The 18,138-nt window shown below is 40.0% G+C and overlaps 2 protein-coding genes across 14 annotated transcripts in view; one reads left to right on the plus strand and one right to left on the minus strand.

Annotated features, from left to right (window-relative positions):
* Nucleotides 1–18,138, plus strand: part of HEXB (hexosaminidase subunit beta) — a 63,358-nt gene that overhangs the window by 32,780 nt on the left and 12,440 nt on the right. Inside the window, exons 5-14 of one of the 7 annotated variants that reach the window (XM_055086616.1) lie at nt 2,994–3,095; nt 5,118–5,247; nt 6,627–6,807; nt 7,716–7,802; nt 9,080–9,152; nt 9,578–9,643; nt 9,933–10,107; nt 10,978–11,068; nt 11,220–11,324; nt 14,590–16,124. In XM_055086616.1, the coding sequence (XP_054942591.1) occupies nt 2,994–3,095; nt 5,118–5,247; nt 6,627–6,807; nt 7,716–7,802; nt 9,080–9,152; nt 9,578–9,643; nt 9,933–10,107; nt 10,978–11,068; nt 11,220–11,324; nt 14,590–14,692 (1,113 nt within the window). In that variant the 3' untranslated portion in view covers nt 14,693–16,124. Of the gene's footprint in view, nt 1–2,993; nt 3,096–5,117; nt 5,248–6,626; nt 6,808–7,715; nt 7,803–9,079; nt 9,153–9,577; nt 9,644–9,932; nt 10,108–10,977; nt 11,069–11,219; nt 11,325–11,720; nt 11,888–14,589; nt 16,125–18,138 lie in introns of those variants that run through there. The other 6 variants (XM_024119210.3, XM_028492978.2, XM_024119214.3 and 3 more) reach the window with 6 other exon arrangements.
* The window catches only part of GFM2 (GTP dependent ribosome recycling factor mitochondrial 2), a 45,201-nt gene continuing 38,945 nt past the window's right edge, over nt 11,883–18,138 (minus strand). For 3 of the 7 annotated variants that reach the window (XM_007108643.4, XM_007108644.4, XM_028492977.2), the window contains 3 exons: nt 17,045–17,160; nt 12,768–12,950; nt 11,883–12,340 (listed from right to left, as the gene is read on the minus strand). In XM_007108643.4, coding sequence (XP_007108705.1) covers nt 12,212–12,340; nt 12,768–12,950; nt 17,045–17,160 — 428 coding nt within the window. In that variant the 3' untranslated portion in view covers nt 11,883–12,211. The remainder of the gene's footprint in view (nt 12,341–12,767; nt 12,951–17,044; nt 17,161–18,138) is intronic. The other 4 variants (XM_028492976.2, XM_007108646.4, XM_007108638.4 and 1 more) reach the window with 2 other exon arrangements.

The following is an 18,138-nucleotide window of genomic DNA, read 5'->3' on the forward strand; positions in this document are numbered from 1 at the left end:
TTGCTATTTGTTGGGCATAGGGTGTCCAGCACTGTACGTTGCTGGTCCTTGAATGAAGCTGGGTCTTGGTGTTGAGATGGAGATCTCTGGGAGATTTTCGCTGTTTGATATTGCGTGGAGCTGGGAGGCCTCTTGTGGACCTGTGTCCTGAGGTTGGTTCTCCCACCTCAAAGACACAGCCCTGATGCCTGGTTGGAGTGCCAAGAGCCTTTAATCCACACGGGTCAAAATAAAAGGGAGAAAAAGTAGAAAGGAAAGGAAGGAAGGAAGGGAGGAAGAATGGGAGGAAGGAAGGGAGGAAGGGAGGAGGAAAAGAAGGTAGGAAGGAAGGAAGGGAGGAGGAAAGGAAGAAAGGAAGGAAGAGAGGAAGAAAGGGAGGAAGGAAGAAAGGAAGGAAGGAGGGAAGAAAGGAAGAAAGAAAGGAAGAAGACAAAATGAAGCAGAATAAAATATAGTTTTTAAAATAAAAAATAATTATTAAGAAGAAAAATTTTAAAAAAATACAGGTCGGTCAGAACCCTAGGACAAATGGTGAAAGCAAACCTAGCGTCCCATACCCGTCTCTGGTGTCCGCGCCGACAGCCGCGGCTTGCGCCCGTTTCTGGAGCTCCTTTACATGGCGCGCTTAATCTCCTCTCCTCGCGCCCCAGGAAACAAAGAGGCAAGAAAAAGTCTCCTGTCTCTTCGGCAGCAGAGGTGCCCGTCTCTGGAGCTCCTTTAAGCGGCGCGCTTAAACCCCTCTCCTTGCGCACCAGGAAGCAAAGAGGGAAGAAAGGGTCTCTTGCCTCTTCGGCAGCTCCAGACTTCTCCCGGACTCCCTCCCGGCCAGCCGTGGTGCCCTAACCCCTTCAGGCTGTTTTCACTCTGCCAACTCCAGACCTCTCCCAGGGATCCGATTGAAGCCCGAGGCTCAGCTCCTAGCCCCCCGCCCGCCCTGGCGGGCGAGCAGACAAGCCTCCCGGGCTGGTGAGTGCTGGTCGGCACCGATCCTCTGCGCGGGAATCTCTCCGCTTTGCCCCCCACACCCTGTTGCTGCGCTCTCCTCCGCGGCGGCTCCGAAGCTTCTTCCCACCTCCGCCACCCACAGTCTCCGCCCGCGAAGGGGCTTCTAGTGTGTGGAAACCTTTCCTCCTTCACAGCTCCCTCCCACTGGTGCAGGTCCCGTCCCTATTCTTTTGTCTCTGTTTATTCTTTTTTCTTTTGCCCTACCCAGGTACGTGGGGTGTTTCTTGCCTTTTGGGAGGTCCGAGGTCTTCTGCCAGCGTTCAGTGGGTGTTCTATAGGAGCAGTTCCACGTGTAGGTGTATTTCTGATGTATCTGTGAGGAGGAAGGTGATCTCCGCGTCTTACTCTTCCGCCATCTTCTCTCGATACTCTATATATGCTTTTTAAGAGCACAGTCTGTTTTCTACAGCCTGCCAGCTCATCCATATGCAAGCCCTGCTGGCCTTCAAAGCCAGATGTTTTGGGGGGCTCGTTTTCCTGGTGTTGCACCCCAGGCTACAGAGCTTGATGTGGGCTCGGATTCCTCACCCCTTGGGGAGAACCTCTGCAACTGTGATATCCTCCCATTTGTGGGTCACGTAGTCTGGGTTGTGGGTCTTGACCCACCTACCTGTCTCCTTGTGGTTTCTTCTTTATACTGTTAGTTGTGGGAAAATCTTTTCTGCTGGTTTTCAGGTCATTCTCATCAATAATTGCTCCGCTAATAGTTGTAATTTTGGTGTGTCTGTGGCAGGAGGTGAGCAGGAGGGTCTTCCTGCTCTGCCATCTTGGCCACATCATAAGGAGAAGGGAGGCTATAAGTTTTGATTCTCTGATAGGGCAAATCTCTCCCCTTATCATTTTTCATCTTCATATAGCCTTTTATATTTTATATACATATTGTTTATTTCTCAAGTGTACATAAAAATCAATGTCAATTTCCCCCCAAATTTGAGAATTTTAATTAGAATTGTACTGTGTTTGTACTGAATTTCTTTCATCTGTAAGGAAAAGGAAGGGTTGGCACTCAAATCTCAGAATTGTGGGAATTATAAGTCCCATTTTTCCTCTGCTGCATTCCCAAACACAGTAGTAGTGGTAGCCAAGAACTATTTTCCATTCTTGGTTAACCCCTAAATACTTATTGGAAATTTATAAGCTTGCTCCCTTCCCATAGGGCAAAGTTATAGCTTACTGTTTAGAATAAATAAGAATTCCGTATAGGCTTTTTGAAAAGCAACATGCCATGTAAAGAATATAAGATAAGGAATTTATACTTCTTCACATCCTTTGTTGAAAAAGGAAATTTTAAAAGGAAACAGACACATTGGAAACAATCCTGGATGCAGATAAGTAAATTGGATTGTATAATATATCTGTGATATGTAATTTTTTTTTCCCTTCTCTCTCCCCACTGGGTTTGTTGTCTTTATCTGTGAATTGGCTTCCTTTTTTGTTGTATTCACTAGTTGTATTTTTTTAGATTCCACATGTAAGTGATATCATACATATCTTTCTGTCTGACTGACTTAGCATATGCCCTCCAAATCCATCCATCTTGTTGCAGACAGCAAAATTTCTTTTTTTTATTGCTGAGTAGTATTCCATTGTATATATATACACCACATCTTTATCCATTCATCTGTTGATGGATACGTAGCTTGCTTTCATATCTTAGCAATTGTAAATAATGCTGCTACGAACGTTGGGGTGCATGTATCTTTTCAAATTAGTGTTTTTGTTTTTTTCAGGTATGTATACCCAGGAGTGACTGGGGATTGCTGGGTTATATGGTAGCTTTATTTTTAGTTTTTTGAGAAACCTCCGAACTATTTTCCACAGTGGCTACACCAATTTATATTCCCGCTAACAGTGTACAAGGTTCCCTTTTCTCCACGCCCTCGCCAACATTTGTTGTGTTCTTTTTGATGGTAGCCATTCTGATAGCATGAGATGATAATCTCATTGTGGTTTTAACGTATATAAATTTTTAACATGTTTGCTTGCAGGATGCCATGGCTTTTAATAAGTTTAATGTTCTCCACTGGCACATAGTAGATGACCCATCTTTCCCTTATCAGAGCGTCACTTTTCCTGGATTAAGCAAAAAAGTGAGTAATTCATGTTATTGTTGTTGGTATAAAAAAAAAATTTTGGTATAGTGTCATTAGTAGTTTGCAGCTTAAATGTTTCTTCTTATGGATATAATTGAAGTATAAAAGTTAGATATTTGGGGGACCTCCCTGGCGGTCCAGTGGTTAAGACTCCATGCTTCCATTGCAGGGGGTGTGGGTTAGATCCCTGGTCAGTGCGGCCAAAAAAAAGATATTTGTGGTCTTAAATGTTTTTAATAGGCTGCGGCTGAGCATTTTAGATCCACAAAACTGTTGTGGTTTTGTAATTGTTATGTTATCGTAAATGTAAACAATCTCTAGGGACTATACAAATAAAAATTTAAAAACCTTAATGAATGTAGGAGACCTGAAGCATTCGTGATTAATGTAAGGTTAAGTAATTATATTTACCAAGTAGTCCTGTATATTTGTTTTAAACAGAATTGTTTTGAATTCTATAAATGACAACTTCTTTTCTCTCTGAAAAACTGTATGAAACGGAATCTTACAGATAATGGCTCCTTCTTGGAAAATAATGGTGGTCTTAGGAGTGTTCAGATTCACTGTATTATAGCCCAGTGAAGCTGGGAGTGAGCCTCGATACCATCTAGTTGAATCCCCCTCTAGTACAAGGCCAGTCACTGACAGCCAAGAGAGGCTGTATGTCTCATCCAAAGTTGTAGTTAGGAAGAGGCAGAGCAAAGACCCTAAATTTTGTCCTCTGGCCACAATTCCAAAACTTTCTCCAAGGTTTTGATGTAGTTTGGGTTGAAATCCTAGCAGCACTCCTGTTGTCGTTTGCTTTTAATATGGAAAACTTCAAACACTTCAAACTTCAAAACTTCAAACTTCAAACATAGAATTTAATGAATTCCCATTTCCTTATCAGTCAGCCTCAGTAATCAAGTAATGGGCAGTCTTGTATCACCTATACCCCCTCCATTATTTTGAAGGTAATCCCAGACATCATATCTTATTGGTAAAAAGACCTGTTTAAAAAGTTATAGTTCATTATCACAGCTAAAAAAATAGCAATAATTCAGATAGCTAGTCATTATTCATGTTTCCCCAAGTGCCTTTTTCTTTTAAAAAAAATTTATTTGCATTCAGATGCAAATAAGGTCCATACATTGTGGTCAGTTAATATGTCTGTTCTCTTTTATATATAGCTGCCCATCCCTGACCATCCCTTTTTTTTTTCTTATAATTTTTTATTTTCATTGAGGAAACTAAGCTCAGTTTGTCCTATAGTTTCCCACAGTCTGGGTTTTGCTGGTTGCATTCCCAGTGTCAATATGTTCTTCTGTCTCCTGTATTTACTGTACACTGGTGGTTAGATCTAGTCTTGATTCAGTACAAATTTGATGTTGAGGATGGGGTAGGGCAAGACTACTTTTTAGAAGTTGAGCATTTATTTATATTTATATATTTATACCTTGAGAAATGTGCCATGGTAACACCTTTAATGGACCTTTATCTTTAGTTACCACCAATATTGAGTTCTAATTTTTCAAGGACCTATAGTAGGACCAAGGGTAATCTTTAAAAAAAAAAAAAAAAAAAAAAAAGTAACAGGTCACTTATCAGAGCATCTCGGGGAATTTTTAAAGCTGACAGTAATTAAAGTGACTTCGAAAGACACCAGCTATGCTTTGTAATAATGTGTGAATTTTGATTCTAAAACTGACAAGGGCAGTGTATTCAGAATTTTCACTTCGGAGTCAAACATTTCTGTTTTGTTGTACAGTTACATGAGGTTGAAACAGCCTGACGGTAGACATTGCTGAAACGAGGTGCTGGTAGAGATAGACAGTCCTATCAGTAAATCTGGAATTAACCCAAAGTGTGCTGAGAGCTTATTGATAAGATACAGTAAAAAAAATAATTTAAATGAGTCATCCAACATCACATAAGACTATTTTATACTTTGTAATACTTGAATAATCTGCCAGCAGATACTGAAGTACAGAGCTGTAAACAGTTCATACATTTTAATTTTAAGAAATATGGCTTTTACAGGGAAGCTATTCTTCGTCTCATGTTTATACTCCAAACGATGTCCGTATGGTGATTGAATATGCCCGATTACGAGGGATTCGGATCGTGCCAGAATTTGATAGCCCTGGACATACACAGTCTTGGGGAGAAGGTAAGGAGCGTGTTTTCTGAGTTGCAGAAAATGAACATTTGAGGTCCTGCATCTCATGACTTGGTGTTTGCTCATTTTATGCTTACTTGTGATTTGCACAAAGGTTGTGCAAACTATTGATAGTTGTAATTCAGTAACTATTATGTGTCTATTGTGAGCAAGTCACTATCTAGGCATTGCCTAAAGTATAAACACAAGGGATAAAGGAAAACAAGAAATGATTACAACAAGTAGAATGCATAAGTGAATTAAATATTACATGAATGAAGTAACACTTAAAATGCTTTTGAGAGATCAAAGAATATATTCATGTTTCTGGTAGAGGGAATAACAGGAAAGGCAATTTAGCTGGAGTTCAGTGCAGCAGAGAGTAGTTGTACTGTCGGGTGGTTAAGAACTGGCTCTGGAGCTAGATTGCCTGGATTTGAATCCTGCTTCTAGTGTTTATAAGCTGAGTGACCTTGGGCACGTCAGAACATCTCATCCTCAGTTTTCCCATCTCTAAAATGGGAGTATTAGCAGTAGCTATCATGTAATTTCTTTTTTGAAGATTAAAGAATGAATGTAAAGCACATAGCACCACACCTAGCGTTTATAATTGTGCAATAAGTATTATTAGAATAGACATGGAGAACAGTGGGAAATGAGTCTGAAAAAGTAGTGTAGAGGGCCTTGGGTGAGGAATGTGGGATTCATCAGGACACATGGAAGCCAGTGAAAGTTACAGAGTAGAAGAGTGACATGATGGGAGCCACACTTCAGGGAATCCTATGTGAAAGTGACAGATTGGAAGGGGGAGGGGATTGAAGGTCCTAGACCAGAACAGTGATAGCAGGGATGGAAAATAATATACAGAACTGAGAGACGTTCTGGAAATACAACCCATAGAACTTGGGCAACTGACTGACTCCAGGAGGAGAGGGACAAGAGACTTAGGAGGATGGTGTCTCGCTTACCAGAATGTGAGAATCAGGAGACGCTACAGAAGGAGTTTGGGGAAGACCATTTGGTTTTTGTTAGATTATATTTGAAGTGAAGCTAGGATATCTAATTGTGTTCAGCAGGGACTTTGAAATATGGTTTGAAGCTCAAGACAAAAGGATTGGGGCAAGGTTTAGATTTGGGAGTCATTAATATTTGAAATGGGTAAAATCTCAGGCTGATGGAAAGGGAAACAAAAGAGGTGTACAGGGATAGTATTCAGGAAACAATTCTTATTTGGAGGAAATTATCATAGTAACTCTTAGTAAACATATTTATCTTTTTCTGTATAAAATCTCTTTTGGCTTCAACAAGATAAAGTAATATAATCATGTGCAAAGCCGTGTCTTTGTGACTGAAATACTTCTTTAGAAAAGATTCTCCATGTTTCCTTCCAGGCCAGAAAGACCTCCTGACTCCATGTTATAATGGAAAAGAGCCATCTGGGGCTTTTGGACCTATAAACCCTATTTGGAATACAACTTACAGCTTCCTGTCTAAATTTTTCAAAGAAATTAGTACCGTGTTTCCAGATGAATTCATTCATTTGGGAGGAGATGAAGTAGATTTTGACTGTTGGTATGAAAATTTGTTAAAACCCCCCTATTTCTAAAAACTTGCATTTGAAGTAGGTGTAGAGGTCCCCCAAATGAAAAGGGAAGATTTGGGGTAACCTCTCTGTACGGTTTTAACTTGGCACCACAACTCGTGAGATGGTGGATTTCTGTAGAATGTCCATATGGGTGGTATGACAAAAGTAAAAGCTTTTAGGAAGGAGAATTAAGAGGCAGAAGGAAATGAGAATTAAAAAAAAAAGACTGGGGCTTCCCTGGTGGCACAGTGGTTGAGAGTCCACCTGCCGATGCAGGGGACACGGGTTCATGTCCTGGTCCGGGAAGATCCCACATGCCGCGGAGCGGCTGGGCCCGTGAGCCATGGCCGCTGAGCCTGTGCGTCCGGAGCCTGTGCTCTGCCACAACAGTGAGAGGCCCGCGTACCACAAAAAAAAAAAAAAAAAAAAAAAAGACTAAAGAGTGAATAAGAATAGCTTTAGTGAAAGAGGGTAATGATTAAGTGGGAGAGATTTGTCAAGTAAAAGTCCTCTTTGCAAATAGCCTCAGATGGAGGAGAGAGGTGGGAGGTTAGAGAAAACCATTTTTATAGGAAATCAGCTTCTAGAAAAAAATTATTTGCAGTGGAAAGCTAAGATAACTCGTAATTAAGTTTTTAGGTTTATTTTACTCTACAAAATTTAATAGTTTTACATGTGTATAAGATGTTAGGGATATATGCTGCTTTAAAAAGATTGGGCAGGGACTTCCCTGCCCAATCCAGGGGTTAAGACTCTGCACTTCCAGTGCAAGGGGCGTGGGTTCAACCCCTGGTCGGGGAACTAAGATTCCACGTGCCACATGGCCCAAAAAAAAAAAAAAAAAAGGTTGGGCATATTGAACTTATAATGAAATTTTGATCACTTTTTGTTTAAGGGCATCCAATCCAGAAATCCAGGATTTCATGAGGGACAAAGGCTTTGGCAGAGATTTTAAGAAACTAGAATCTTTCTATATGCAAGCGTAAGTTACTTTAAAGCCTACTTCTGTTTTTATTTCATCAATGCCTTTTGTAAAAGCTTAAGCTGTTATTTAGTACTACTTTATTTTTCATTTTCTCTCCACTCCTTGCCAAAGTGTAGATGTTAGATTCTTTGTTACACAAAGTATAGATGAAAAATCATAAAGGAGGGAGCAATAGCCACTGTTTTCTTTAAATCAATAACATGGTGACTCTTATCCTTTTGCAATGACTGTTGAAACACAGGATAACGGTCATCTGTTCTAAGAACTCAGCTCAGAGCTGTGGCTGCCCTGCGAAGTCTTCGTCACCATCCATCCCCTGGAATTCAGTCCCTTTTGTCAATGCCGGAGCATTTCTTTTACTTTATATCTGTGCTGTCTCGTGTGGTAGCCACAGCCACATGTGGCTGTTTGTATTTAAAGTAGAATTGAAGAAAATTAAAAATTCAGTTCCTCAGTCACATTAGCCACATTTCAGGTGTTCAACAGCTAGATGAGGCTAGTGGCTACCATACTGGAAAGTGCATATATAGAACATTTCCATCACTTGCATAAAGTTCTAGTAGACAGTGCTGCTCTATGCTAGGGAGCAGTAAACTTGTTCTCTGAAGGGCCAGACAGTAAATATGGGAGACTTCGTAGGGCACATATGGTTGCATACTTTTTTTTTTTTTGCATACTCTTATTTTTTAAACAATGCTTTACGAATGTAAAAACCATTCTCATCTCAAGAGCCATACAAAAATAGGCTGCAGGCTATAGCTTGCCAACTCCTGCATTGAGCAAGCCCAGATTCTAGCCTTTTCCTGTTCAGCTTTTTGTGTGATAGTCTAATTTTTTTATCCTGTAGAGCACCTGCCATTGTCTGAACATCAGGAAATATTTGTGAATTGATTGTCAACACTGTTGGAAGTTATTTAGGTGATGTCACAGGCTAGTTTGTAGTTTCCTTTATTCTGAGATGCCCATGAAATTGCAAAGATTGCTGTTATACACTTCCCTATGAGTTGCCCCATCTTCCTATCTTTGGGGGTATGCTTAGCTCATTCATTCTGCAATTGACTGTTGAACCCCTCTGCTGTGTCAGGTTCTGAGCCACGTGCTAGAAAGAAGGAACCACATGGGTCGCCACCCAGCTTTAGCTAGTTCTGCTGTAAAGTTGTGCTATACTGAGAGGCACCTCTTAGTGTTGGAGTTCTTGGGATAAAAATGTGCATTCTTTACACATATTGGTAAGCTTGTGATCTGAAATAACTTTGTAATTTTTTCAATGGTAGGGTTTTGGATATGATTTCGGCCATAAACAAGAACTCCATAGTCTGGCAAGAAGTTTTTGATGATGCAAGCAAGGTGAGAAGTATTAAGACTGCATTTGGTTTTGATAATGTGAGAGACTTAATACTTTAATACTTCCTTGGATGGAAGGAACCCGAATGAAGCTTCCCTGTAATGCTGGGGAAATGAGTTTACCATTCCATTTGAGCTGTAACACTGAGACCAATGATAATGGTATTGATCTGATTTCTTCCATTTACTTCATTCTTCAGCCACCTCATCTCCCCCATCTCCCCTCCTCCCCTGCCATCTCATTTTTAATCAGAAATTGAAGTACTTTGAAGACCGTTCCTTTTTTTCAGAAGGGCAGAACAAACAGATAAATAAGTCTTTACTGCTGTTAAGATAGTTTTAAAATTGTCAATGTACACTTTTTATTTTAAATGGCATTTCTCTCTGACATACTCAGAATTCTTTATTTTCCTTTGGGGGCACCTGAGAATTTGCAAGTCCAGCTGCTAGTATTATCTTTCCAGAGGGGTTGGTGGCATCCTCAGAGTTCCAAAGTAAGTACAATAGTGTGGTAGAAATGGAATGAAAACCTTTAATTCATTACACCTATATGGTATCATATGTAGACAAAGGTTAAATATCCAACCTTAAGGTTGATGAAACTTCTAAGTCCCTACAACAAATAGCATTGAATATTAATTCTAAGGAGAAAGGGAAAAAAGGAAATGCTTTTTTCAAGGATCTTAAAAGTTATTTTCTTAGCTACAATGCCTTGGATTTTTAATTTCATCTACTGTAGTTGCGAGACCTAATAATATATATTGTGATTTGTGACTTTAATAGCTCATGCCAGGCCCAGTAATTCAAGTGTGGAAAGTGGAGGACTATACTCAGGAACAAAGTAAAGTTACAGAAGCTGGCTTTCCTGTGATCCTTTCTGCTCCTTGGTACTTAGACTGGATCAGTTATGGACAAGACTGGAAACATTACTATGCCGTGGATCCTCTTAGTTTTGAGGGTAAGTGAAGCAACCATCATTACTTGATTTGTTAGGTTTTTGTTTCCTACCCTCCCTCCAGGGAATCCTTACCTAGGTAGCATCTCCCAACTATCTTCCCTTTTATGTTTGACCCTTGATTTTGTTTGTGTGTACTTAAACAGACCAACTACAATATCATTTTAAACTCTGTGACAGAAACCACATTCTTCCCTAAATGAAAGAACTTCAAAAGTAGATTCCCTTAGATTTTTCTCTCCATTTTCACTTATAAGACTTGTTATCACTATGCATTTAAAGATGCCTGACTGCATTAACCTTGTATCTCCTACTTTGAGCTGCCTCTCCAATGCAAGACACCTAAGCAGGGATCCCGTCCTGTTCAGTGGCTTCCGGGTTCTGAGGAGGAGGCACCCTTGGGGGTGGGCATGTCTGAGTGGTGGGGCTCCAGACTCTCAAACCCCCTTCATTAAGAACAGTTATACTTTCCATCAGACTTTAATATAAAATTTCCTTTGAGGAAAAGTATTTTGCTGTTTAAGAGAGTTTCAAAACTGTAGGTCTATTAGGAATTGACATAACTGTTTCTCTAAAAAGTATTTTCTGAGACTCAAAGTCATAATTACTATAGATAGTCTCTTTAATAAAATGGTATCTTTATTACCAGACTGCCACATTAGTTACATAAGCTAACAAATACTATGTGAACCATGGGGTCAGCCGTGGCAATAAAGTTGGCCACCTTTTTTGTGCCACAGCCATGAACGTCTCCCAGGGTCCTTCCTAACAGGCGAGAAATGTTGCCCTAAGATAACAATAGAAATCAGCATTGCCTCTGTATATAGGCCTCAAGTTGCAACTACCTAACTTACATCAATGATTTTAATCTAGGTTCTCAGGAACAGAAAAAACTTGTCATTGGTGGAGAAGCTTGTCTATGGGGAGAGTATGTGGATGCAACCAACCTTTCTCCAAGATTATGGTATGGAATTTAAGTGATAACATTTGAATTAAGGTGCCTGAGTTTTCCTTCTGTACCCAAGTAGGAAACCACTAGGAACTTCCACAAGCATGTGGTTTGCTTATTTAAGAAAACAGAAACTACATTGGGGCACATGTGGTTTAAATTTTAGGCCTCGGGCAAGTGCTGTTGGTGAGAGGCTCTGGAGTCACAAAGACGTCAGAGGCCTAGAGGATGCCTACAGGAGACTAACAATTCACCGCTGCAGAATGCTCAGGTAAGACAGATTTATTTTTCAAGCTAGGATACTATTAAGTACAGGGTGAGTTTTAACCTTATTTAGTGTTAGATGGCTTATTGGGGTTTTTTTTTCCCTATAAATAGAAATGTATGTCACCTAAGAGGCTGTGATTTAATTAGGAGAAATTGGGAACTATTTCCAGTACCTATAAGGAAAAGATATGCTTGGACTTGAAACTGTTTTATAGATAAATTTTGCTGTAACTTAGAACTCCATTATGAATCTCTTAGAACTCCATTATGAATCTCTTTTTTCAATAATTAGTGGTATGGTTTAGTGATTCTGATTTGAGCTATTAAGTTCCCTAAGATGAGTTATATAAGATGAGTTATATCAATCTAAAACATCGTTTGTACTTTACCTGTCCTACAGACGAGGAATAGCTGCAGAACCTGTCTTTACTGGATATTGTGACCACGAGGACAGAATGTAAAAATGAGCTGAAACAAAAGAAAAATAGGGGAAAATGCCCACAATCATCTGTACCACAATCAGCTTGATAAATCATGTTTTTGAATAAAATCTTTTTATTGATTGAACCTCCATCTTATTATACATTATACATAGAAAAGACTGACATCTTTCCTGTGAGAGCAGCTTAAAATCAACCAACCAAAAACCTCGTGATATCTATCAATCACTCATTCTATTCCAAAAGACTGAATCTTGACTACCAACAGTAATAACTTCCTAGATACACAATACAGTTCAGGTACATTAACCTTCAACATCAAAGCATGTTTCTCATTCTATAAAATAGAATGGGCAGCACCAAGTGCCACTGTCTGTTTCAAGTTCTACCTTTTCAGTTGTTCTTACTGAAAATGAAGAAGGTAGGTGCTCCTGAGTTTCTCTCCAAGGACTTAGGACAAGCCACTTCTCTGGCTGAGCAGTGTACTTTGGTCTTGAGGATTCATGGCTTGATAATTAGACAGCTCTAAGGCAAAGGTAGCTGAGCCTGATGTTAACGTTCGAAGCACAGTTGAATAACCCTAATTAAAATAATTTTAAGTCAGTTATCTCTGCAAAGTTAAGCCTCAAGTCTCTTCCTGCAGAACCTTTGACCATTATCAGGAAAAATTTGGTAAGTATTGTGGATGACAGAAAACCAGTAGTGTGGGTATGCTTCAGAAGTATTCCTTGGTCCCAACATTTGGTAAAAAGACTCTGCTGGCACTCAGGTGCCTGTCCTACCTAGCAGGAGAGGCTGGTGGGGAGGAGAATGAAACTTGCCTGAAAACTGGCAACAGAAGAAGTAAGAAAGATAAGTGCTTGGGATGGAAAAATGGTCATTTAGGCTGGTGACACATTTTGGTACAGCACACCTCTGTGGAGGAATGGAAAGGGACACCCCGACACCGCCCCCCCCCCCAGCAATTTACGTAAAAATGTCTGTACATTTAGTCACAAAGTACCTACCATAATTTCTGCTAAGGGAACAAATCCAATAACAACTCTGTTGTCCTGACGAGTCTGGATTTCCTGAATGTTCCCTCTTCTTTGTGCCAGATCTGCTAGGACAGGACTGAGGTAATCTCTAGTCACTGTAACCTCAAGATTCATCAGGGGCTCCAAAATTTGCTTATCAGCTTTCTTCAGAGCCTAAAGAAATTAAAGAATATTAACTCCTCTTCCTTAAACTGCAGATCAAATTTCTGTTATGAAGGGAAGATTCATAAAAACTTACTGTCCATACTCTCAGCCTAGAGCCTCTAGCAAAAAGACATAAGCCTGCTTTTAACACTCTTTATAAGAAGTTCACAATTTCAGTATTTGCTTGTACATGCATGACAGTAGTATGTCTGAGACCTCTTGTATGGTGTGTTGCAAGGGAATGCTTGGTAAAGTCTCATTATGTAGAGTACCTGTGAACATGTGCCCAGAGACAGAAGGAAAAGAAAATGGTTTTCCCCCTTCAAAGACTTATTCATATTTAAACCTCTTTTGTTTTTGATACCTATAGTTACAGTCCATGCTACAAGTCAGGGCAATCTAGGAGGGAAATAAAGGAGAGAGCTAAAAACACAGTAAGTTAGTAGAAACACATTCTCTATTTGAAACAGACTGAAATCTAAAATTCTGAACAGATAAAGGCCAAGAAGAACAAGCACATGGAAAGGAAAGAGCATGGAAACTATAAAAAGCTAAAACAGCATAGGGCAAATAGGAAGTGGACGAAAACTGGGGAAGTAGCAAAGGTATAAAGACTTACTGGGGTCCTAGTCGGACGCTGTCTTTAGAACATCATTCCATCAGGCAAATTGGTAAACGGATTTTGGAGGGCGTTTGCGAGCACCATAACTACTGATGGGTTTAATTTTAAAAGCTAACTTACTTCTCTAGCCTGCCAGAGTTAAAAACTAACAAAACAATTTCCTATAAATTCTAAGCCTCTGGTTGTCAGGTGGGATGTAATAAACTTAGATTTAGCAGCAGAAACCAGATAAAAGAGCTAGGGCTCTGGAATGTACCCCTCACCTTTATTTGGCTATGACTGATCATCTCTCTCTGCTCACCTGCCACCACTCACTTAGGACCAGGCAGTATCTTCACCTATATTGTCAAGTAATGCTCTTCTGTCCTCGATACCTCACCACCTCCCCCCCGCCCGCCGCGCCTCCTACCTTCAGGATCATGAAAAATGGCCAGCAGTATATTCTCTTTATCATTAGAAATTTCAAAAAACATAGCACACATATATAGTAAAAACATAATCTCAGTTCTTCACAGCAGATTAACCCTTTAAAATCACTATCAACTGAAACAACTCAACTACAGAAAAATAGTCCTTGAATGAAAACATTACTAAAAAATAATGACAGACAACAGCAAACAAATATATCCTCTGTATTTTTGCAATTCTTACCAAAAGCTTTGTGCCATTTCACACAGTGTCTTTTAGAACAACATAATGGAGTGGGAAAAGGTTAAAAATTAAAGAGAAAAAATGCTACAACTAAGGAAAGGACTGAGTTCTGTGTAACTGAACAGGAAGTACTGTGCTTGTGGGTCTGTCCTTAGTCCTCTTTTCTTTTCACAGCCTTTTCCTTGGCAACACTGCCTAGTTACAGAGCATCAAGAACAGCTTCTACATAGCTTCCTCAAAAATTCTAAACTTTATCCAAGCCACGGTCTCTGAGTGCTCCAGCCTTGTACTCCACTGGTCTGCTCTGGGATAGTGTCTAAATATCTTATAGCAACCCAATATGCCCCAAACGGAACTCATCATTTTCTTTTCCAGACACTCCTGTCTGCTCTTCCCTCTTTCCGTTGATGGCATCACTACTCTTCAGTTCACCAAGACATGCATCTTTGATTTCCCTTTTTCCACAAGTAAACTGTAAGATTTCCACTCCTATTGCTGGTATCCTGGTTCAGACCTAGTCCATTCCTTCCCTACTCCAGTCCCTTCTGTATTCTAATGATTATACTGCTCTCTTCAAAAACTTTAAATTATTCACCACTGTTCTCAAAACAAATCTCAAACTTCTAGATGTAGTTTTTAAAGGTTTCTCTACAGTCTGACTCTATTTTACTTTTCCAACCCTAATTTCACTACTCCCCTGCCTTCTTTCATCTCCCCTTGTCTGGAATGCTGCCCACTGTGCCCAAATCTTCCAAAACATCACAGCGCAACAATTAATGAAACCATGTACCGGCCCCTGTTGTGTTTTGAAATAAAATGCTGACTCGAGAGTTAATGACTGGGACATGTGAAGATGCAGAAACAAAGAACAGCTGTTGGGCTAGGGAACTGGTAACAATTTAGACTGTAATGCTGCCACATGGCAGAATCACCGAACTCCCAGTTCCCTGGAAGGTATAAAGGCCTGACACACATTCCTAAGTTGTTTGTACAGGAAGCAGACCCCTGCCAGAGGAAAACTGCTGACCACAAGCACATAGACCCTAGACTGGTTGAAACCAGAAGGCTGACTGATGATGCTTGAAACTTCACCTTGATGCCAACCAATCCCAGAATTGTCCACGAGCTGATCACACCCTGCTCCTTAAACACTATAAAACTCCTCCTAACCCCTCCAGGGTGGATCACACAGTCTTGAGGGCATTAGCCCTCTGTGGCCCCCTTTGCCTGGCAAAGCAATAAAGGCTACTCTTCTCTACTTCACCCAAAACTGTCTCCGCATTTTGTTCGGCACCAGCGAAGAGGCAGAGTTTCGGCAACATAAGCTTCTTTCCAAGAACCCTGCCCCAATTCCCCACGTCTCAGCTTTTATGGACCTCAGTCCATTCTATCTAATATTCTGGTTATTTGGCTATTTATCTCCCTTCTAAATCATAGGCTCCTTTAGGTCAAGAAAAACGTATGCATCCTATTTGTGCCCCTCAGTGCCCAGTGCACTACAAGCACACCACCAATGGCTCAATAAATATATGAAGCATCATTAACTTCTCATAGCAGAGAGAAGGAGCTTCCCCACTAGATGAAGTTTAAAAAGGGCCAGAGTATTTCCATTAGTAGTATTTAAAGTAATGAATTAAAACAAAAGATTAAGTGTAAGCCCCGTAAAGTTAATTCTTGTTCTCTACTATGATCTTAATAAAAAGGGTAACCAAGGCATATTAGATTTTGAAGGACTGGCGCCCATATTCTGGGGCTTGGGGTTAATTAAGAAACATTATATCATCTTATAGGTTACCATTATTTCAAAACTAAAACCAATGTCAGGAAAAACTAAGAATTACTGGAAGGTAAATGTTCTCAACAATTTAGTCATGACCACTTTACAGGTAATATTTCTAACTATATGCTTAGGCAAACAATATTTAAATAATTTTATTTTTGTAAGTGTAGTGTTTTTTCTTTTTAATCAAAAAACTTTTAAAGAAGTAAGAATTTGAACTTTAATGAAAGAGCCATTAAAGTTCAGCCTTCCTAAGTCAGGGGCTTAGGGTATTTAACTTTATAATTATGGATTCAAATAAGACTATATAGAAAATCAGGTCTCAACCACAGTCCAAAACATTAGCAAATGATTATAAAAGCAAGCATTTTAATGCAAAATCAGTCACCAACAAAACTATAGTATTCCCATACTGAGAAGAATGCATGGAATCAGCATTCAGCACACTAAGGCTCGGGGGGTTAATCCAGCTCTGGTAGATTACTGGGGCAAGACACTCAAGGACATACCCCCAGGTAACCACATAAGACCAGACGGCTTTATGCTTTGAGAAGGAAAAATGCTTATTTGATCTGTTATTCAACAGGACTTATCGGATTTCAATGATCCTTGATTAATCTTATCAGAACAAACATGAACGCCAACATTGGAACCAATATTAGACCTTCAATGTCCTTTAGATTATAATCCATTTTGGGCCAAGCTGACCCCAGATATGTCTTTTACGCAAATCTACCAAGCTTGCCTCTTATGGCTGTGTATCTGGGATAGGGAAAGCAGAGACACCACTTAAAAAAACTTGCCTCTTTGCCAAAATCAGAGGATATTTAATAACTATGTGTCAAACAGTAATTTCTTAGATCCTCTTTTGAATAAAACCCTGGTGATTAAGAAATCAAAGATTCTCCATGGTAAAAACTCTTTTGACTATAAGGCTCAGGATACAAAGACACAAGGTCAGGCACTGCGAGCACAGCTGTCTGTGGACTAGTGGTTCACTACTGTCCGGAGAGTCACCTTAAAGCAAAAAGGATTAGGACACTTCTATACCTTTTGTAGGCATCTTGAGACACAGGCGGAAATCATAGTTGTGGAGGTACCGGGATGAATTACCAATGAATGTAAAGTAATTGCTACATCCTGAATTGGGGATCCCAGCAATGGTCCTAGGTAAGGGGGAAAAGATTTTATTAGGACTCAGTATACAGTGAGGGGTAAATGAAATGTGTAAAGAGATAGGCAGAGAACTTCTAGTTTCCAGTTCTGCATGTAAAGGAGCTTTGAAGTCATCACTTTGTTGTAAATAATAAGTAAAAAGCAACAATTCTTATTGAATTGGTAAGAGATGGGAGGACAAAGGGCAAACCACTGTCCCCCAGACTGGAGAGACAGGTGAGCGCAGGCAGTCACACCTGAACTGCTTGAGGCTCGGTGTGGCCAAGTCAGAGTTAAAAACTCCAGGAGGACCCAGTCTTGGGGGTGGAGAGGGGCATAATTTTGTGAGCTCAAGCAGGTTCTCACAGTAAATATCAGATTCAGGGGGAGGGGGAACAAATCCATTCTGAAATACTCCAAGGCACTCTATTCTTAACAAGGCCTGCCCTCAGGGGAAACTAGTTAATTAGAGCAAAACCTGCAGGGATATTATCAGAGACTAACTGACTTGAGGGAAGTACCCAATTCCAGTCTACTGTAGCCATCCTGTCCCACCTAAGGGGGGGGGGGTGAAAAAAACTGAGAAACACTTGTGCAGCTCAGAGTCCAAAGGCACAGGCTGACTAGAAGACTGAGACCTAATCCTGGGACTACAGATGCTTCCCCTCTCCTTTACCTCACCACCACATTACTAAAGGCCAGTTTATAGCAATCCCTTACCCAGTACATCACATCTGGCTATCAAGAAAAAATTATGGGATGAATTGGGAGATTGGGATTGACATATATGCACTAATATGTATAAAACAGATAACTAATAAGAACCTGCTATATAAAAAATAAATAAATAAAACAACTTATAAGGCATATTGAAAGGCAAAAAGCACAATTTGAATTTGAATACAGAGAGCAAGCATCAGAACCAGATGTGGCAGGGATGTTGAATGATCAAGACTGAGAATATAAACAGCTATGACTAATATGCCAAG

The sequence above is a fragment of the Physeter macrocephalus genome, chromosome 8 (assembly GCF_002837175.3).
Source record: "Physeter macrocephalus isolate SW-GA chromosome 8, ASM283717v5, whole genome shotgun sequence".
Lineage (NCBI taxonomy): Eukaryota > Metazoa > Chordata > Mammalia > Artiodactyla > Physeteridae > Physeter > Physeter macrocephalus.